We start from the raw sequence: 21,958 nt of genomic DNA on the forward strand, positions 1-21,958 counted from the left end.
GGATTTTGACCTCAGCTGGAAAAAGTGCAGGACGGTTTGGAAAATACTGAATAGACAGAGTGAACAGTAAACAGGGAGTCCAAAACAAGACTGAATTCCCAGATCTAGGGTTTCACTCCTGACATTCAGCCACACTTTACCTATAACGTTTCACCAACACCCCACAGTCAGCATCACCAGACATCACTCACTCCCAAGGCAGCTTCCTTTGCCAACATCTCTTTTTGTCAATGGAAGAGAAATATGATTCTCTAGATCACTCAAGTTCAAAACTGACCCTCTGGACTCAGCTTTTTCCCTCCCCAATGGTGATTATGTTACCAGTGTTTCTCCACTTAGCAGACCTTCAGTCTGTCCCCCATCCAGACAGCACCTGGCTAAGAGTCATTTGGCCTCTGGTTGACTTCTCCCCTGATAAAAACCCACTGCCTGCTCATTCTGTTTACAGTTTGTAAATGTCTCCTGTAAAGAAATGTGTCAGCTCCCACTGGGTGAGATCAGCAGCTTAGAAAAGAGGGAAGAAGCATCCCCCTCACTGAAACACCAAACTCATATTGATGGTGCCCCAAATTACAATCACACCATATGCACCTCTTTGACCTTTCTTGCAATTATTTCACATCACACCAACTCATAAACGTGCACTTCATTAAAATTGCCAGATTCAGTTCACATCAAGTGGCATTGTGCTCCTTCTTCCTCATTTCAGAGCTAGTTTAAATTCTTCTTCCTGACTGATAACCCCTGGCGTGCACTTTGGCCCTGCCTGACCACTATGTCCACATATTCCCAACACAAGCACTCCACTCCAGCCAGGCCAGCCAGGCCCTGCCCCCACCTGCCATCACATGAACACACCACATTCATCCCTGCTGCCACACACACATGCTTGCCCGCAGACTGTCCCAAGTGCTCTGTGCCCCCCTGCCCAGGCCATGAAGCTCTGCCCAAAGCTTTTCACCCTCACTGAGCTCTCCCCATTCTGATCCCCTGAAGAACAGAATTTGGCTTCTGTATACGTTGTATGTCTTACATTGTGAAATAATATTCTGTGTGACATTACATTATATGTGATAGTTATTATACGTAGTTCCAATATATATTTTTTTGTGGCCAGAACTAAGAGGGTTATAATAAGTCACCCAGGATGCGCATTTAAGGTCATGAACATGTCAACCCAAAATTAGTACTGATCTGTCACAGAAATATCTCAATCTAAGAAATTACTAATAAGTTGCTAAAGAAAACCTGGAAATACTAAAGTTTGTTAAAAGCAAATAACAACAACAGAAAAGAAGATAAAAGAAGGAAAACAGTCTGGGTATGTGTATTCGAAGAAAATTATATCCCCACTAGGTATATTTTTATACGACATGAGAAGTAAAGAGGTGCTTAAATAAGAAGTATATTCTGCAGAAGTTTAGAAAGCAAAAAGTCAAAGACCAAGAATCCAGCACTTCTTTGGGAAATGATCCTGTCTCTAGATGGCAGGCCAGATACTTTACGGAGGTCGATTTATCAGGCTTCCACTACTTGATGGAAATAATCCTTAAAGGATCCACCTGTTCTGGTCCTAATTGCAGGGTACCAGAAGGTGGTGTGTGGGAATGGATGGGTCTCCCAGGGGAACCTTCCCACCGAGTACCCCTTGGCACTCCACCAGAAAATAGTTACATTGGACTGTGGCCTTTGAATCCATCTCTTCCAAGTCTGATAACCTCACAACATGGTTTCTGGTTCTGTAGAGCGAAGACCCCGATGCTGCACTCTGGAGATGTACTGCACTGAGGATGCCTATCACCCCTGGCTGGGGGAACAATAGGCCCCTTTCCCTCTAACAGCAAGTGTCACAGCTCCCTGTTAGATTCTAACTGTTTTGAGGGTCAGCACAATGTCCCATTCTTCCTGCAGAGCTTCCACTCTATCAAGTACACAGGTACCTCACTGATCATATGTTGGGACTACTTTTTTCCTCAAATTTTCACCCACCAGACTCTTCTCCTAGTATTTTCAATTAATCTACCCAACAAATACTCCTTGAACTTATTCATTTATTTAACAAATGCTTGCTGAGCCTCCAGAATATATCAGGCACAGCACTAGTGCTTTACAGGTACACAAACTGATGAACAACACAGCCAAGCTCCTGCCCTCAGGGAGCCCACAACTGAGGAGAAGAGACAGAACAAACAAGCAAGCATGATCACAGACACTGAGCTCTCCAGTTAACAGAAGCAGGGCTCCTTGGAGAAATGGTTGATCCTAGGGATGGGCCAGAGAATATACAATAACAGCATCTTGCAGTGCCAGAAAGAAAGCATTTTAAAAAAAACCCCACAATGATGAGTATATATCAGAAGAGAAACAGGAACCAAATGAAAGAGATCCTAATGAACAAAGCTGAAATGATTTGAACAACAAAATAAACAAGGTAGTATTTATGGATTATAATCCAAAGTATAAAATAAATATCCATGAATCCATGGTAATATAAACAAACGTTGACCAAATGAGTAAATTGGGAAGAAGGGACAAATTTTCCATACAGAAGAATAAGAGATAATTATATAGCTACTCCAGCTTCAAAGAGGTAGAGCATAAGTCCCCACCCATTAAGTGTGAGCTGTGCAGTGATTCCTTCCAAGGAGTACAGTATGGAAGGGGGCAGTAATTTTGCAGTGGCAAAACCTGACAAACACTACCCCACCCAGACGATCAAGCTTAACATCCCAAGTGATAAATCATGTTGATTAGAACATGTGCCTTTGATATGACATAATGAAAATGGCAATCCCCTCTGTGGTCTTCCTCCCCAAAACTAATAACCCCCATCTAATCATGAGAAAATATCAGACAAACTTCAGTTGAGGGACATTCTGCTAAATACCTGACCAGTATTCTTCCAAATCAGCAAGGTCATCAAAAACAAGGAAAGTCAGAGAAACTGTCACAGCCAAGAGAAGCCTAAGGAGACATGATGACTAAAGTAATATGCCTTCCTACATCCTGGAGTAGAAAAATGACATTAGGTAAAAACTAAGGAAACCCGAATAAAGTATGGACTTTCATGAGTAATAATGTATTGATATTTGTTCACTAATTGTAACAAATGTATCATAAGACTGTCAGACTTTAATATTAGGGGAAACTCAGTGCCGGGTAGGTGGTAACTCTGTACTCTCTTTGCAATTTTTCTGTAAATCCAAAACTGTGTTAAAATAAAAAGTTTATTATAAAAAAAATAAAAGGACCAAAACCACAAGGAGCCCTTTCAATTCATCTATCTGAAGGGCAACATGGAATATTAGAGAACAACTGCAGAGTAGGAACCAGTATCTCAGGCAAGCCACAGTGCTTCTGATGCCGACAGCCAGAAAGAGTAAGGACAGGTAGGCATGGTTTTTGATGATTGCTTCATGGTGAGACCATTGCTGCACCCCTTCCCAATTTCACTAGCCATCACAGGCATACATTTCATCCTCCAAAAAGAAGTCCTTGCCTCATCACAGCAAGATCCACAGGGAACACAGAACTGCCAGAGTTGGGCAGCAACCTACATTTTGCACATTGTCGGAACTCTGTATTTGTTGAGATAGTATTTGTAAATCCCTTTGCCACATTAAAATATTCATAATCGAACAGACATTTCTCCAGTGATATACAAATGGCCAACAAGCGGGGCGCCTGGGTGGCTCAGTCGTTAAGCGTCTGCCTTCGGCTCAGGTCATGATCCCAGAGTCCTGGGATCGAGCCCCGCATCGGGCTCCCTGCTCCGCGGGAAGCCTGTTCTCCCTCTCCCTCTGCCCCTGCTTGTGTTCCCTCTCTCACTGTGTCTCTCTCTGTCAAATAAATAAAATCTTTAAAAAAACAAACAAACAAACAAAAAAACAAATGGCCAACAAGCATATGAAAGGATGCTCGGTGTCATTAGACATCAGGGAAAAGGAAGGCAAAACCACAATGAGATAATCCCATAACATCCATATCCTGGCTGTAACTTAAAAAAAGAAAAAGGAAAATAAAAAGTGTTGGTGAGGATGTGGAGAAAGTGACACCCTCAGACATTGGTGGTGGGATTGTAAGATGGTGCTCCTACAATGGGAAGTGGGTGGTTCCTCAACAAGTTAAACATAGAATGACCACATGACCCGGAGGTCCCTCTCCTTTTTTGGTTTATAGTCAAAAGAATTGAAAGCAAGTGTTCACGCAAAAACTTGCACATGAATGTTCATAGCAGGTTTATTCGCAATAACCATAAGGTATAAACAACTGAAGTGTCTGCCAACAGATGAATGGATAAATAAAAAGTGGTATCTACACCCATTAAAAGGAATGAAGTACTGACACACGGATGGACTTTGAAAACATTAACGTAAATGAAGGAAGCCAGACACAAAAAGCCATATATTGTACGACCCCCTTTATATGAAATATCCAGAACAGGCAAATCCATAGAGACAGAAGAAAGTAGATTAGTAGTTAACCAGGGGCTGGGAAATGGGGAGTGACTGTTTAATGGGTACTGGGTTTCCTTTTGGGTGATGTAAATGTTATAGAACTAAACAGTGGCGATGGTTGCACAACACTGTGAATGAACTAAATGTCTCCATGCATTGTACAATTTAAATGGTTAAAATGGTGAGTTTATATGTATTTTACCATAATTAAAAATCACAAGCGCATTCCTTAATCCCATCCCCGATTTCACCCATCCCCCTACCCTCCTCCCCTCTGGTAACCATCAGTTTATTCTCTGTAGTTAAGAGTCTGTTTCTAGGGGTGCCTGGGCGGCTCAGTCCATTAAGGGTCCATTAAGGGCCATGATCTCAGGGTCATGGGATTGAGCCCCGTGTCTAGACCCATAGCAGGCTCCAAGCTCAGCAAGGAGACTGCTTGTTCCTCTCCTTCACCCCTGCTTGCATTCTCTCTCTCTCAAATAAATAAATAATTTTTTTAAAGAAAGAGTCTGTTTCTAGGTTTGATGTATGGAAGTGCTGAATCACTATATTGCACACCTGAAACTAATTTAACACTGTATATTAACTATACTGGAATTGAAATGAAATGAAATAAAAAGAAATACATGGGAAAAAATAAAAACACTTATCTTTTAAAATATCAAAAGGCAAAGAATATCCATAACTAGCATGATTCCGAGTATGGCTCTCAGACCACCTATATCAGCAATACTCAAGATAATTGATAAAAATGAAAGTTCCTGGGCTCACCCAAGGCCCACAAAAGTTGATTCCCAGAAACCTGTATAGTATTGTATTATCCTTTCAACAGCATCTCACATGATCTTTGCACACAGGGTTGAAAAAAATCAAACTAGAAAACTCTTGAGATGGGAAGTGTCTCCTCTATGTCCTCAGCCTTATATAGGCCTACTCGATACAGGCTTTTTTGTTGAATGAATAGACAGATGTTGGTTTTCATTTAAAGGGAGCACACTGTTCTCTCCCTTCCAGGTGTCTGGGACTATGTCAGTTATAAGGAAGAGTCCCCGTGCTGTATTTCCACCTTAGACTGTTAGTCTGCACCAGCGGCCAACAGGGAGGAGTATGGGAGGGGGGCCATTATGGGGGAGTGGGGGCTGGAGTCGCCTTTGTTCTCTAAGCAGAGGCAGGAGAACTCACCCAGAGAATTTATAGATTTTCAAAAGAGTGCTTCACCATCATCTTTTCAAACCTCCTGGTATTGCAAAGGAAGATCCACACTCTACACATTCTGTGCGGATTAAATTTATGGCCTCTAGAAATCATCATTAAGATGCAGAGGGAAGATATTAATCAAATGAGTTTCATGTCACTGATTACAACCAGAACTGCAAAACCTTGCTTTCAGAATTGTGTGCTACTGTTAAGTGGACAGTAGGGTTGTAATCAGCTCAGAAAGTTTTTCCATGTTTGTCACACAGGTCAACAACCCAGTCAACACTCTAGGTGCCTTTGGTTCTCATTAGCATAAAATCTTTAACTTTCAGTTTTCAATGAACATCTCAACAAGTCTGTACATTTATATAATCCATATTAAATTTCTTCTGCAACAGGATAAGTGAAAATTGGGTGGGATTAAATATTAAGAGGCAAAGTGAAAAGCCATAGATAACCCGAATAGGAAAAGAGGTATTTTTGCACAGAATTGAGATAGTTCTCTTTTTGGGCACCTGAGCAAATGTGACACATTCTTTGTAACTACTTGAGTTCAAAAGTTCTTTCCTGGAAGGGTCCTGGTACAACTTCCCTTGGTCCAGAATATAAGTGTTCAAACACAATGTTGCACAGAGCAGCTGTAAGGAGTGGGAATGTGGGTAGTCATTCTTTAGGAACAAAAGCCATTTCCAGGATTATCTGCTATGTTGCTCAGGCTTTGCCAATCAATATGCATATACTCACCGAGCAGCATCTACTATGTGCAAAGTACTTTACCTAGTGTGATGGGAATGCAAAAAAAGGCTTAAACTGTTTATAATTCCCAAAGAGGTTTACAACTTGCTTTTATAATTGAGTTATGTTACTATGCAAACAGATGTGCCTGGCTGGTGCATTTGTTTGGGGGGGGAAAGATGGAGAGACTAGAAAGGAGGGCAGGATAGCCAAACCCTTAAGGCTGAGGGAACATTCAAGGCACAGGATACATTAAGACAGCCAGTCTGTCTAACGAAAAAGCCTAAAACAGGTTTTTGTGTGTCTCCAACCTTACGTTCAAGGACATTCCAGGGCCCACCCCAAAGTGTTTTAAACTTATCTGAGGCAGGGCAATTCTCTGAGAATCTTGTTCTCCTCAAAATATTTCGGGAGGTAGAGCTTTATAGTCCAGGTTCATTTTTTAGGACCTTAAAGAGGCACCTTAAGAACCACCACTAGTCCTGTTGCATGAGAGAAGATGGCCCAACAGCTAGTGCATGGTTTAGGTGCAGACATTTAATCACCAACCAATTTCGTGAAACAAGCAAGTCATACATCTCTTGTCTGATGTAGAACAGGTTTGAACCTGTGAAGCCGGGTTCCTAAACAGCTCCCACCATTTCCACCCACCAGCCCCTGCACCAGGCCCTCTCCTACCCCGGGCATTCTGAGACCTGTCTGAAAGAAGGGCACCAGCTTTGTCCTTACGTGGCGCGCTAGGCTAGCAGAGGGAGGCCGGCTCTGCTTCCCCTGCAGGAGGTGTCAAAGGATGGAGGTAACTAATAAAAATAACCTCTTTGACTCCTCTAAACGGTCATTAATTAATAAAAAACAACAGTCACTGTGCCTCCAGGCTGCTCTCTAGGAGAAGGCCGTGCACGGGTACCCGGAGGGCTATAAGAGGGTGGCAGTGTCCGAACAAAAAGGAGGATGTGTCCTGGCAAAAACACAACCTGTCCTTAACACTGATTCCAACGAGTCCCCCCCGCTTCGAAAGCCTCGCTAAGGGCTGCGGACCCACTCGCCCAGTCCCTTTCCCTAGGGCGCCTGGCCAGTACACCCCGGTTCTCGGGCCGAGTGGCCTCCCACCCCGAGCGCGGGCTCTGCCAGCGAACCCCTCCCCACCCGGAGCGGCCAGGAGACGCGGGCCGCCCCACCCTTTCAGGACCAGGTCGGGCAAGCCCCCAGCGCCCGGCGCCCGGCGCCCCCGAGGGACGGCCAGTCCTGCAACCCGTGGCCCCAGCTCCCCGCACCCTCGAAGGAGGGCCACTCCTACACCCCCCGCTCCCCGCGGCCAACCGTCGCTCTCCTCGCCCCCGAGGGAGGGCCTGCCTTACACCCCGCGCCCCCCGGCGGGCGCGCGTCGGAACTCGGCGCTCTTGCGTCTCGCAGCCCGCCGGGAAGCGTCAGGGCAGAGGCTGGGTGGGGCGCGGTTAAAAGGCGCTGCAGGGGGGAGCCGGGCCTGTACCCGAAGCCGAGAGGGAGCGTCGACTGCACACTCCCGACACCGGCCCAGGAGTCCGCGGCGCCCCAGCCCGACCTGCTGGCGGGTTGCAGCGGAGGGCCCCGGCCGCAGTCCCGCCGAGCAGGTAAGCGGGCGCCAGGCACGGCGCCCCCGAATGCTGGCAGCGGGCTGGGGGGCGCGGTGAGGGAGGCGGCGGGCGCGCTGCGCCATCCGAGAACCCCGAGCAGGTGAGGCAGGCAGCCTGTCGCCTCTCTCCCCCTTGTCGCCCCTGCTGGCGACCGCTCCAAGGTGGACCCAGTGGCCGCAGGGCATGGTCACCCTCCGATCGCTGGGCGGCTGGCAGCGGTGGGTGTCCACGTGTTGGGGTTGCCCAGGGCAACCTTATCTGCTGCGGATCCGCATCCTCCAGTGTCCGCTGGGGCCCGGGCCGATTCTGCCCGGCACTGCCGGGAGTCCTCTGCGCACCCGGAGGAACGAGGATGGACGGGTTTGACTTTTAACCCTAGATGGTCCCCCTTCGACCTGCACAACAGGTTTTATAAATATACCACATCGTGTGTGTCAGTGGCCAGAGTGTGTACCCGTGCCCCTTTCCCCCACTTCCTTTGCTGCATTTTGGATTTTCTTTGCTTTTATGCAACCTTGACGAAGTCTTGCTTGGGTCTGGGGAAAAGGAAAGCCGGTTTAACCGGGCTATTGGACAAGTCCCAGGTAGAACTGACCCGTTTGGCTGCATGATGTATGCCCAAGGAACTTGGGAAACTCAGATGACAATAATGCAATTACTGGACAATTACTGGACAACAATAATTAAGTGTCATTGGTGACACACGTCAGTTAAAAGGTGGAGGCACCAGAAGGTACTTCCCGTCTAGAGAAGGAGAGCAGTCCCAGGTGTTACCTGGCATCGGGTGTTTTGACTGGGCTGGCCTCCCTTTCTGGAGAGCAGGACTGAACCTCAGGTGAGTGTGGTCTGCATGCAGTTATGGACGCTTGTAGGGGGTAGAAACATGCAGCCATTGCAGGGATACCTGGTCCAGCAGCGACCGCAGGGTCCCCTAGGTGGAATCTCACTGTCAGCGGAGTGGCTGACTGAATGTTACCATGTATTTTTGTTCTTTCCCTTCAGTAGACTGTATGCCATAGAAGTATTTTCTTGCCCCAGTTCTAGTAAAATCTAACCAATGTTCTAGAAGAAAATGTCCTGCCCCAATGCAGTTTCCTTAGAATTGCAGGATGCTGCTCCAAACTGCTCCTGTGGAGAGCTTTGTCTGTTGTTTGGATCAGGTGGAGTCTTTGGGGGTATTGTTCGAACCCTGCCAAGGAGGGGAGAAGGAAGTTATGAACATCAACACTCTCTAGGCTGTGACATAACTGGGGTGGGGGCTGGGGGTGCAGCGTCCCCCATCACCATCCCCACAGTGACCCAAACTGGCAGGACACTAATCAGTCCAGCTACTTCACTTGTGTTTTTATTTTAAAACCAAATCTGGTATTGGTGAGAGTGACTTCATTTTCTTTTTCTTACTTTTTATCTTCTGAATTATAACAGCTTTAAGAAAGAAAAGAACTGCAGAAGATCTGACTAAACAACTGAGTAGGGTGAAAGGAAAATTCTTACTTGCAAACCCTCACCGTGCATCTTTGATTCACTCTGAATATTCCAGGAATTATGAGTGGTTTGTAGATGTTAGTTAAAATGTTAAATAGAATAAAATTGTGGGAAAATAACTTTTAACACAAGTTTCTTGGCCATGAGGACATAATCCTTCCAGTGGCTGCATTATGATTTATTAAGATTTCTGTTTTACTTGCTTGAGCCATGAGAATAGAACTGGGTCCGTGGAGCGGCTTTTCCTTTTTTATTTTCATGGTCATTCAACTCAAGTTAGACTTAAATCTTTGGGAAGGACACAGGTTTGCTTGAATGAACAGAGACTGCTTAATGGAAAATGTTTTAACTCTTTGACTTCCCAAATGGGTTAAGAAACACATGTAGTTTTATGAATTGTCCATGTTTATATTTAGACTCCATACACAGAAAAAGTTCTCTCAATTTTATTGAGTTAATTTTGAAGAAGTACATAGATCCTAAATCCATTTTATCACTAGCTGTTACTCATAAAGGACAGTTGATGAAATTTTGAGTCATTAAATTTAAAAATCAGAGATAAGGTTGTCCCTTGGATGACCTGAGCTTTCTAGAGACAACAGATATAGATTCTTCTTGATTAAAGAGAGAATTTGAGATTTTTTTTTTAAACTCCTGATTTGGGGGATAAAGGAGTATATCCAGTTTCTCAAACACCCTTACTCTTTTTCTCAATTGCTCAAGGAATGGGGTTGAGGTTTGGGGTTGGGTATTATTATTATTTTGATAAGGAAAAGAATCTACACTAAAGATTTTATTTTTATTTTATTGGTATTCAAAGTATGAAGCATCAGGAAATTGGCAGTCTCTAGACTTCCCTCATGACAGTTCTGGGGATAAAGAAAAACTACCCACAAAGGTCATGCAATAGACACGTGGGAAGTAGTTAAAGAAATATGGCCACATCTGTGTTTTTTCCCTCAACAGGTGACATCATCACTGAACTGAAACTGCACAAAGATTTATATTCATGTCATTACTGTGCAACATCAGCTTTTAGGCAATCAAATGGTGTAGAAGAAAGCCTGAAGCCCTTGAGGAGGGAAACTTGCCTAATTCTTCTCCAGGCCAATTAGCTGTGAGTCCTTGGAAGTAAGGCCCGTATGTGTTTGTTTTGCTTTGACGTTGTTTTTTATCAATATAAAACTCCTCGACTCCCCAGAGCTAATGTGGAAATCATGAAGAATGTGTTCTGTTCTCGGGTATATCAAATATTCAATGAATAACTTTGAAAGGGTCATCCAAAGGGAGATAGAACTTTCTAGAAAGACACTTTCCACCTCTTGGTGTCTGCTAAGGGGTAAGACTATAATTTTAAAGCTTTAGTTTGGTTCTGTCATCAGTGAAACTAAAATGACATTGTTAAGCAAACTAGTTATGATTAAATTCTTAAGTTTTAAAACAATCAAGAAATTTTATTACTTAAATTATTTTAATTGTAAAAGGGAAGAACAATCTATCTTCATAATACTGTGTGTATCATCAGAAGTAAGATCAATGGTTTACTTATTCTTAGAGGTAAGTATTCCAGACTGGAGCTTTAGTATCAAGAATGCAATATGGAGTTATTCACCATGGTTAAATATACCACAAAACCAAAGACAGTTTACCCTTGTAACTTGAAGTGTAACCATTTTTTTTGTTTTTGTTTTTGTTTTTTGAGAGAGAGCACACAAGCAGGGGAGGGGCAGAAGGAGAGGGAGAGAGAACATCTTAAGCAGGCTCTGGGCTCAGCAGTGAGGAGCCAGACGCGGGGACGGAAGGCGGGGCTCCATCTCACACTCTTGAGATCATGAGCCTGAGATCATGACCTGAGCCAAAATCCAGTTGGGCACTTAACCCACTGAGCCACCCAGGCGCCACGAAGTGTAACCACATTCTTGGACGGAGACAAGACTACAGAAGTTAGACAGATGTATTCTTTCCTTAAAAGAGAGCCAGAGATGGGGCACCTGGGTGGCTCAGACGTTAAGCGTCTGCCTTCGGCTCAGGTCATGATCCCAGGGTCCTGGGATCGAGCCCCGCATCGGGCTCCCTGCTCTGCAGGAAGCCTGCTTCTCCCTCTCCCACTCCCCCTGCTTACGTTCCTGCTCTCGCTGTGTCTGTCTCTGTCAAATAAATAAATAAAATCTTTAAAAAAAAAAAAAAGAGAGAGAGCCAGAGAGGCGCCAGTTAAGATAAACCTCTCTGTTCACAAAGAGTTAATATTTTACTTTTTATTGAAAAGGCTCCTCCCATTGGCTGCAGTCTGTCTAAAGCATGAAAGGAAGGAGGTATTTTGTTTACTAATACTAATTGCAAAGGGTGCCAACGGATGCAGTTGTTTCGGAAAGTAATTTTCAAAGAGCATTCAGCCTTCAAATCTCCTACAACCAAGATGTTGGTGGAAAGCTCCCCCAGGAGTTATGTTTTTACAGGAAGAGGCAGGAGAGGGTTGGGCCCAGTGGGCAGTCTCTTCCCCTCCAAGGCAGAAGTGGCTTCAACCCAGGGAAAGTTCGGGTCAGGAGGAAAAGTGGAGGTGAATCTTCTGCTCTCTGTCAGCTCCCTCCTTTCCGGGCTCCTCCCGCGGGAAGGGTGTCCTGGGGGCAGCCAGGCATTAGGGTGCCTGCAGCAAAGTGTCAGGAAGCTGGGGGCAGTCCCTTTCCCTGACTGGCTCTGACAGTTGTGAGGCAAGCTGTCCTTCTGCTCTTAGCACACGGACAATGATACCCGGGTCCCATATACGTAAGACCGTCCCTCAGGAATGATGTGGACTATACAGAAGAATTGAAAGAGAAGCTCTCACTGTAGGAAACATGGCGTCACATTCACTGAATGGTTTTCCTGGGCGCACTTAGGGCAAGGGAGGGACCGAGAATATGGAGGGCAGCGCTTCCTGTCATTCCTACTGTGAGAAGTAATAGGGCTTTTGTTGCTCCTGCAGGAAGATACTGCAGATCAGGTGGTTTGTCTTGAGCCTGATTGTCTTGAGTGACCAGTAGGCTGGACACACTTGTATTTGGGTTTAATCACTCATTTTTCTTAGTGACCTACGCATCTCTTTTTCTCCCTTTAAAGGCACGGGGGGAAATTACTGATATTTAGTGGAAGTCAAAAGTATTGTAAAATAGATTATTTTCTGTTCAGCTCTGCTACTTGGATAGAACTTCAGAATGTGTGATTTGGGCACCCAGAAAAGCCAAAAGAAATAAAACCACTGCCATAATAATTGTTCCTATTTTTTTTTTTTTAAGAAGGAGAAGCCCTAAGGCATGGGTGCCAAGGATCCTGCTTCTAGAAAGCCAGAACCATATTCTTGTGTGGAAATTCTGACCTCATGACCTCTCCCACAGCTTCAGCCTCTCCAAATTCATTCAGACTGAGTTGTCCTTTAGCACCTTAATCGGTTTGCTTGCTAGAAGGGCAGGTAATAGGTGACCGCAGGTGCCAGTGTTCAGGAAGCCTGTTGATAAAGAACTCAGGGAAAAACAGCCTTCTTTTTAAATTCTCTGCACTTTGGAGGGTTTAAGAAAATGTGAACTTTTATTTGATAAATCAAAAATTTGTTGATTGGGCACTTAATTAAACCAAATTGCAATGGGGGATGTTTATTGGTTAATTAGAGAACATCTTCATTTTATTAACAAATAGGACTGTCCCCTAGGTGAACAGCTGTGTAAAATATGTTTAAACATCAAGATGTATGTGTTTCTACCTCCTGAAATGCTTCAAGGATAGAAAACAATTAGCAACAATTAGGAAAATTTATTATAACGACTTTCATTATAAACTAAAAATTAATTTTATAATTCATGTTATCCAAGATGAGTTTTTATTTTTTTAATTTTTTAAAGATTTATTTATTTATTTGAGAGACAGAGAGTCGGGGGGTGGGGGGACAGAGGAAGAGGAAGAGAGAAACTCAAGAAGACTGCGCTGAGCTCGATCTCACGACCCTGAGTTTAGACCTGAGCCAAAACTGAGAGTCGGTCACTTAACCTACTGTGCCACCCAGGTGCCCCCCAAGATGAGTCTTTAAAATCAAAGATACATGTACTGTGGACATTGAAAATCTCTTTCTCAGAAGGTGGGCACTAGCTCCACACCTCTCTTGTATCATGCTTTTAGAAATAATTTTTTAAATAATTTCTCTTTGATAAAATAGGAGAAGAGTTTCTGCCTTTTCTCTGTTAACAGGTAAAATTATGCCTTGTGCTCTATTGTGCCCACCCCTTTCTTTTCTTTTGGCTCAAGTATCTTATTTTTCTTTCTTTTTCATGATTTTTATTTTCCTTTTTTTTTGCTCAGTTAGTGATTAAATTTTTTGACATTGTTGTTACAAGTCTGGACTCCTCCACTTGTGTATCGTGATCTGGGTTGTCTTCCATCTTATTGTTGCCTGAAAATCTGAGCCCCTCAATGCTGCTGGAAGTTTCTCCCTCCCTTAGCCGACTCCCTCAGAACTGTGGGACACACTCAAGAGCTCTTGTCTTCCCCCCCCGACCCCCACTGCCAACACCCCTTTTCAAGTCTTCAGCTGTGGAATTCCACCTGTCTTTTCGTTTTCATTGAAAAAATTAGTAAAGTCTAGGCTAAGTTAAAATGATAATTTGCATTTTCCCATTTCTGCCACAATGTAAGCTTTTGGCTCAATTTTAGTTTGGACTTAAGAATTCAAATGTTCTTATCATATTCTGTGTTAAAACTTTTCATATCCATGGCATTTGAACAAGTTTTAAGATCTATGAACATTTCAAAGTCCTTTACTTCTTTCTGGCCAGTGGAGTTGGAACAGGCTGGTATGCGCTAAGCCCTTCAAAACGATTTCTCCGGTTCCTTATTCCTGGCTCCACCTCCTTGGCTTTGGTGCCGGCTTGCAGCATCTGGGAGCCCTGAATATTCTGAGGGTGCTGATTTGTTAAGTGCTGTTTTTTGATTCCTTCTTATGGGTTATTCAAGGAAAGAATAAGCATCTGTGAAAGTCCATGATCACTTCAATTATCCTGTCTTCTGGTGACTTCATTAATCAAGTGAAAATATACGTGCTGAAGTGCAGTCCCGTTACCTCCTCCCCATTTTTTTCTTAAGATATTATGTGCTCCCTCCTTGCAGAGTTGTGATCTAACACCTTCAATTTCCTAGGATAGGAATGCATCATTGGATAGGAAGCTCTCCCCAGTGCTTCTAGCCATGACCCTCCTGCATCCCCTATTTGCTCTCAGCTTTGTTCAGAACCTACTCAGTGCTGGGAACTGGACTGTGCCTTGGGATGCAAAGATGAAATAGTTAACATCTCGGGGCGCCTGGGTGGCTCAGTCAGTTAAGCGGCTGCCTTCAGCTCAGGTCATGATCCCAGAGTCCTGGGATCGAGCCCCGCATTGGGCTCCCTGCTCAGCAGGAAGCCTGCTTCTCCCTCTCCCACTCCCCCTGCTTGTGTTCCCTCTCTCGCTGTGTCTCTCTCTGTCAAATAAATAAATAAAATCTTAAAAAAAAAAAATAGTTAACATCTCTATACAGTAGACATTCAATAAATACTTATGGAAGTCTTGGTGATTGTTATTTACTTGGCTTGGCAATGTGGTGACAGGGAGAGGTTTGTCTATAATTGAGCTCTATATGCTTTGGCAAGAGGAGAAAGCAGGGGGAGAAACTCATGATATAGAAATTTCTAGCTATGCCCTGCTTGCGCTCCCCTCCCCACCCCTTCCACAGCATGTGCCCCCTACTTCCACTGAGCAGTTCAGACAGAGGAGGAATCCACAAAGACCTATAATGTGGATGGTGGCATTTTTCCTTGGACCTATGTCTTTCTAAGAAAAAGGTGGTGCCTAAAAACCAAACCAAGGGCAAAGATGAATTTCTCAGAAAGCCAACTAAAGTGGAGGTCTGCTTTTCATAATATAGGACTGGCTGACTTTATTAGCATCAACAAAGGGTCTTGCTTCTGGGGCACACATTAACACCTCATCCAGAGACTTAGTGCTGAGCATTCCTGAAGGAGCTGAGGCTGCCTCCATTTACCCAGTTGTCTCAAAGAGCAACAGATGTGATGCAGAGGGGGCGGAGCTGTGGGCAGGAAATGGAGCCAAGAAGGTGGTGGGGGTGGGGGTTGTCAGCCTGAGGAGAAGCCTGACCCCGGGGTGCAGTCAAATACAAGAAAGTCACCCTCAGACAGATCGACGAAAGGACTTTGGCAGCTCCCTCATCCCCTAAAAGGTTTGACAATTTGTGTAAGCCTGTTTTCTGAAGAGAATGTTTTTCTCTTTCAAAAAATTCTCAGAGTTCTTTTTTTTTTTTTTTATCCGAATGCTGATTAATTCTCTAGGCTTCTGTAGCAATGTAGGGTAAGAAAGTGTCTGTTTGAATTGTAGCAAAAGTTCCTGTGGAAGTCAAGAATGTTTTCTCTCAGGATGCTAAATCAGTGCATTAAGAGGGAGGGGCTCTGCATTGCTGGTTCCCTTCATCCATGGCTCCTGGTGTGCTCCTGGTGACTGGGGAGGGAAAGCTAGTGCCAGCCCCGGTTATCTGGAGAGCGAGTGAGTGCTTTTTGTAAAAGCTAGTAATTCTCTTTCAGAAGAGGACCTTTCAGTAGTGTGTGACATCAGGTCTCCTAAGAACACATGATTTCAGCAAATGATGTTATTCAAACTAGAAATAAACATAAATACATTGTATAAACTAGCAAGTATTGGGGTCTCTTCCCCCTTCCCAGTCTGCTGGGTACACCACATATGTCATTCCAAGGATTATTTTTTTCTCTTTGATAAGCCGTTTGATGGAATAAGATCTACTGTGGAACGTCTGTGATCCCTTGGGCAAAACAAAACTGATACAGTACTTACACGCATGGTGGTTAAAAGAAAATTGGGAAATGTATTTGTTTATCTAAGTTCCTGCACTAATGTCAAACAGCAACCTAATATATAATCTGAGTTCAGTTGAATCGAGATGATCTGAAACCCCCAACGGTTATTTCTGGTTTAAAACTGTTCGAATGTTCTTAGAGTGGGCATTCCCTACCAGAAAACCTACTAGCAACCTAGGAGGTTGAAATTATAAAATATCACAGCATACTTTATTGTTTTTTAAGATTTTATTTATTTAGTTGAAAGAGAGAGAGAAAGAGAGCAGGAACGGGTGGGGGGACAGAGGGAGAAGCAGACACCCTGCCGAGAAGGACCTGACCTGAGTTGAAGGCAGACGCTTAACCACTTAACCCACTAAGCCACCCAAGAGCCCCTCGCAGCATACTTTAAGAGAAATTTGCTTCGGTCTATAATATAACTATACTATTTTATAAAATCAAAGGAACTTTCCATTAACTAACCTTTGCTAATTTTTGTCTGTTTAGGAATAGGCCAACACAATGGACTGGGGTACCCTACACACTTTCATCGGGGGAGTAAACAAACACTCCACCAGCATCGGGAAGGTATGGATCACCGTCATCTTCATTTTCCGTGTCATGATCCTTGTAGTGGCTGCTCAAGAAGTGTGGGGTGACGAACAGGAAGATTTTGTCTGCAACACTCTGCAACCGGGATGCAAAAATGTGTGCTATGACCACTTTTTTCCTGTGTCCCACATCCGGCTGTGGGCCCTGCAACTCATCTTTGTCTCCACCCCGGCCCTGCTGGTAGCGATGCATGTCGCCTACTACAGACACGAGGCCGCCCGCAAATTTAGGCGAGGAGAGAAAAGAAATGAATTCAAAGACTTAGAAGACATTAAAAGGCAGAAGGTTCGGATAGAGGGATCCCTGTGGTGGACGTACACCAGCAGTATCTTTTTCAGAATCATCTTTGAAGCATCCTTTATGTATGTGTTTTACTTCCTTTACAATGGGTACCACCTGCCCTGGGTGTTGAAATGTGGGATTGACCCTTGCCCCAACCTTGTTGACTGCTTTATCTCTAGACCTACTGAGAAAACCGTGTTTACCATTTTTATGATTTCTGCATCTGTGATTTGCATGCTGCTTAATGTGGCCGAGTTGTGTTACCTGCTGCTGAAAGTATGTTTTAGGAGATCAAAAAGAACACAAACACAAAGAAATCATCCCAATCACGCCCTAAAAGAGAGTAAGCAAAATGAAATGAATGAGCTGATTTCAGATAGTGGTCAAAATGCCATCACAGGCTTTCCAAGTTAAACATTTCAAAGCACTACATAGCTGACTCATAACAAAAGTGGTGCCTTCTGAAGGCAGTGCCCACCTAAAAATCCCTTCCATAGGCTGAAGACTTTGTCTTTATAAATGCTTTCATAATACATAGATACTTGAGTTAACTTTTTGTAGAACACTTGTTCCCTTAATATGCAACATAATCAAATATGTGGTCCATCTCTGAAACTAAGACAGGATTACAACTGTGCCTTGAAGTAACTTTAACATGTTTAAGTGGACTGTCTGACATACTAGGTATTTCCTGAAAATTTAAGTGTGTAACTGTGTTGATAAAGAACATTTATGTAGAAAATTGATACTTTGATTAGTAAAAGATATTTTTATAGGATTGAATGTTTTAGTTCTGACTTTGAATTTATATAAAGTATTTTTACAATGACTGGTCTTTCTTACCTGGGAAAACATATGAGGTTAGTTTTAGAATTATGCCATAAGTATGTAAATTTTGAACTTACAAAGAGTCTATCTTGTTGTAAATAGTGTTTTGCAATTTCTATTGACAAATTTATGAACTATCATGATACTCTTAAGGTGGAAATTGTTCATTGTACAATATATTTTTATTGCTTCCTAAATGTAGACAGAGCTGTATGGAAGTAGGAAGCTTTTTAAAACTGGACAATTTGCAATCATTGTGAACAGCTGACTTGAATGTTTCACCTCAATAAAGATCAGCCCCATTGCTTATGCCTTCATCTGCATTATGGGTTTCTGTTCAGTCTAGGCCTCCATGTGGTCATCCCTCATGTGGTAAGATGAGTTGGTTGGGTTACTTTTGGTGGGCAGGCTGCTGGTTGCGTGGGGTGGGGGGTGCCTGGGAGTTCAAGCCTGACTCTTGCATCCTCACATCAAATGAGCAGAAGCTGAGCTTAGCAACCCACCCAGTCCATAGCTTGGAGAGGATCTGGCTGCTTTAGGACACAGAAAATGTCCTCTGGGTCAGTTCAGCCCTAATAGAGAGGAGGTTGAGGAAGTCAGGGGCAACTCTCAGACGAAGCTTGCCTCAAAGGATTCATTCGTTACCTGAATCCTTCAGACCATGGTGACTGAGATAAGCACCCACAGCTTCACACCCACAGATGAGGAAACCTTTCTCTCCAGGGATTTCCAGATTGAACACAGATGCCTTGAGAATGGGTGCTGGTGAGTCAGTCACAGACTGGTCACTCTGGAGTGGTAAGACACACACACACACACACACACAAAACAACTGTGTAAAGGGACAACATTACCATGGCATATTCTGCATGAGGAAACCTAATAAATAATAAGTGTCCACAAGAGCTTGTTGACACATGTCAACATGGCACCATGATTCCAAAATATCTCTCCAGAAAAACAAAATATTCTCATTTTCTTCAGAGTCCAAAGCAAATTCCAGACACATCATTTCACCCATAAATGTCTCAGTATCAATCTATAAAAACCAAAGACTAATCTTTTAAAACAAAACTACAATCCTACCATCGCATTAAAAAATCTAGTTAGCACTCATAATTCCCAATGTCCTATAATGTTCTTTCTTTTTAAATAGCTATTCGAATGAGTATCAAATGAAGGATGAGGTGAAATACCAGGGGCAGATAAAACAGCCTTAGGAGCAATACCAATCTGTATCAGAAAGGAACTGCCTTCCCACCATGATCTTGGGATTTCTGGTCCCCCTCATGACAACACCACCTAACCAGTCCCTCCTTTCTTATTTTCCATCTCTTTCTCTTCTCCAGTTGTTTTCTGCTCTTTAACCCCCTCTATGCTCCTCTCTGGAGCTGTCTCTCCATACCACTGCACCAAGGTCAGGAGTGGTGGGCCACATTTTCTTTCCCCATCCACTTCTCAGCACCTTCATCTGGGCCCACCCTCACCACAGAATCCAAGCCACTGTCAGCACCATGACTTGCTGAACACCAAATCTGATGGCTCTTTATCAGTTTTCATCTTCTTAAAACTCTTTTTGAGATCTTTTTTTAGATTCCGAGTCACAAGAAACTGCCCAACCTAACCTTGGGTCTCCACCTCCAACAGCTCCTTTGTCTCCTGCATTGACTTCCCTCCCTCTCTTACCCCTTGAGAGAATACCTTTCTTTTTCTCACCCTATCTTTGGCAATCTTATTTACCTGTACAATTACCCTGGGATAGTATCCCATTTTACACAGAGGTTAAATAACTTGCCCAAAGTCACAGAGGTAATATGTAGCAGATACTAGGTCCAAAACAAGTCCAACTGTTTCTAAAGGCAGTGGCTTAACCACCATGTTGCACTAGTTCCCAGAGTTCCATGTTGGATGACCATGTATAATGTATGATGTTAAAAAAAAAAACCCACGCACTTCTCACCTAGCTCCAACAATGATCTATTCATGCTTTTTCACTTTCCCAGGAGACTCTGGCCTGCTTATCCCCCACTCTGGATTGCTCTGAAGCAAATTCCAGACACGTCATTTCATCAGTAGGTATTTCAATATGGATCTTGTAAGGGTAGACTAATCTTTTACAACTGAAACATAATGCCACCATCACATTACAAAATCCAGTCATGGTTCATAATTCCCCAATTGTCCAGTAAATGTTCCTCTCTTTTTTTCTTGTTATTTTGAGATAATTGTAGAATCACATGTAGGCATAAGAAATAACACAGAGGTCAGAGGTCCATGTGCACCTTGCATAGTTTCTCTCAATAGTAATACCTTGCTATACTATAGTACAGGATCTCAACCACTGCATTGACATTGATACAGTAAAGACACAGAACATTTCCATCACCACAAGGATCCCCATGTGGCCCTTTTATACCTACACCCAACTCTTTCCTATCCCATCTCCACCTACCACATCCCTTTCTGATTCCTGGAAACCACTGATCTGCTCATTATTTCTATAGTTTTTCTCACTTCAAGAATGTGATTATAAAAGAAATCATATAGTATGCAATCTTTTGAGATTGGATTTTTTTCCCCTCAGCATAATTCTCTGAAAGTTCATCCGGGTCATTGTGTGCACCAATAGTCTATTCCTTTTTACTGCTGAGTAATGTTCCATGGTATGGATGTGCACAATTTGTTTAAACATTCACTCACTGAAGGACATCTGGGCTGTTTCCAGTCTGGGGCTTATATGAAAACTATGAACTTTCATATACAGGTTTTTCTGTGAACACATTTTCATTTCTTGTGACAAATATTCAAGAGTCTAATTCCTGGGTATATGGTAGTTGCACATCTCATTTTTTTTAAGAAACTGCCAAACTGTTTTCAGAGTAGCTGCACCATTATACATTCTCACCAGCAATGTATGGGTGATCCAGTTCTTCCTCATCCTTGCCAGCATTTGGTGTTGTCACTATTTTTTATTTTAGCCATTCTGATAGATGTGTTTAATTTGCATTTCTGTAATGGCTAATGAAGTTGAACATCTTTTCATGTGATTATTAGCGATCTCTAAATCATTTTCATTTTCTAATTAGATTGGTTTTTTTCTACTGTTGAGCTTTGAAAGTTCTTTATATATTCTAGATACTAGTCCTTGGACAGATAGTAGTTCATAAATTTTTTTCCACTCTAGCTTTTCTTTTCATCTTCTTAACAAGGTGTTTTGCAGAGCAATAGTTTTTCATTTTAATGACGTCAATTTATCAATTTTTTTCTTTTATGGATTGTGGTTTTGGTGTCAAGTTCTAAGAAGTCTTTGCCTAATCCAAGATCCCAAAGATTTTCTATTTTTTTTCTAAAAGCTGTATAGTTTTTACACTTTACATTTAAATTTGTGGTCCATTATGTGTTTAGTTTTATATAAGGTCTGAGACTTAAGTTGAGGTTCATTTTTTTGCCTGTAGACAGATGTCCAGTTGCTCCAGCACCATTTGATGAAAATGTCATCTTTCCTCTATTGAGTTGTTTTTGTATTTTTGTCAAAAATCAGTTAAGTATATTGGTGTGGAGCTATTTCTGCATTCTCCATTCTGTTCCATTGATCTGCATGTCTATCCTTCCACCAATACCAGATACTATATAAATAACTCTTGAAACCTGCTAGAATGACTCCTCTCACTTTATTCTTCCTTTTCAAATTGTTTATGTAAATGTTATGTTCATGTAAATTTTAGAATCATCATGTCTATGTTTACAAAAAATCTTGCTGGGTTTTTGGTAGAAATGGCATTGAACCTGTATATCAATTTGGGGTGAATTGACATCTTCACTATGTCAAATCTTCCTATCCATATACACATTATGTCTCTCTATGCATATCTTCTTTGATTTCTTTC

At 42.9% G+C, this 21,958-nt stretch overlaps 1 protein-coding gene across 5 annotated transcripts; it reads left to right on the forward strand.

The window, feature by feature from the left end:
* Positions 1 to 7,849: 7,849 nt before the first annotated feature.
* On the forward strand, positions 7,850 to 18,386 carry GJB6 (gap junction protein beta 6). 5 transcript variants are annotated; one of them, XM_021678215.2, is made up of 3 exons: positions 7,851 to 7,999; positions 10,454 to 10,604; positions 16,857 to 18,386. In XM_021678215.2, exon 3 carries the CDS (start codon positions 16,872 to 16,874, stop codon positions 17,655 to 17,657), a length of 786 nt encoding a protein of 261 aa, XP_021533890.1. In that variant the 5' UTR covers positions 7,851 to 7,999; positions 10,454 to 10,604; positions 16,857 to 16,871; the 3' UTR covers positions 17,658 to 18,386. The 5 variants fall into 5 exon arrangements, with proteins under 5 accessions (XP_044769166.1, XP_021533890.1, XP_021533891.1 ...); XM_021678216.1 differs by lacking the exon at positions 7,851 to 7,999 and adding an exon at positions 8,729 to 8,837 and having other exon boundaries at positions 10,454 to 10,627; XM_021678217.1 differs by lacking the exon at positions 7,851 to 7,999 and adding an exon at positions 8,729 to 8,837 and having other exon boundaries at positions 10,454 to 10,618.
* Positions 18,387 to 21,958: the final 3,572 nt, after the last annotated feature.

Source organism: Neomonachus schauinslandi, chromosome 3 (assembly GCF_002201575.2).
Source record: "Neomonachus schauinslandi chromosome 3, ASM220157v2, whole genome shotgun sequence".
NCBI classification, from domain to species: Eukaryota; Metazoa; Chordata; class Mammalia; order Carnivora; family Phocidae; genus Neomonachus; species Neomonachus schauinslandi.

What these genes read in the sequence shown, in the direction of transcription:
- GJB6 (XM_044913231.1), top strand. Translation starts at nt 16,872, where the DNA reads ATGGACTGGGGTACCCTACACACTTTCATCGGGGGAGTAAACAAACAC.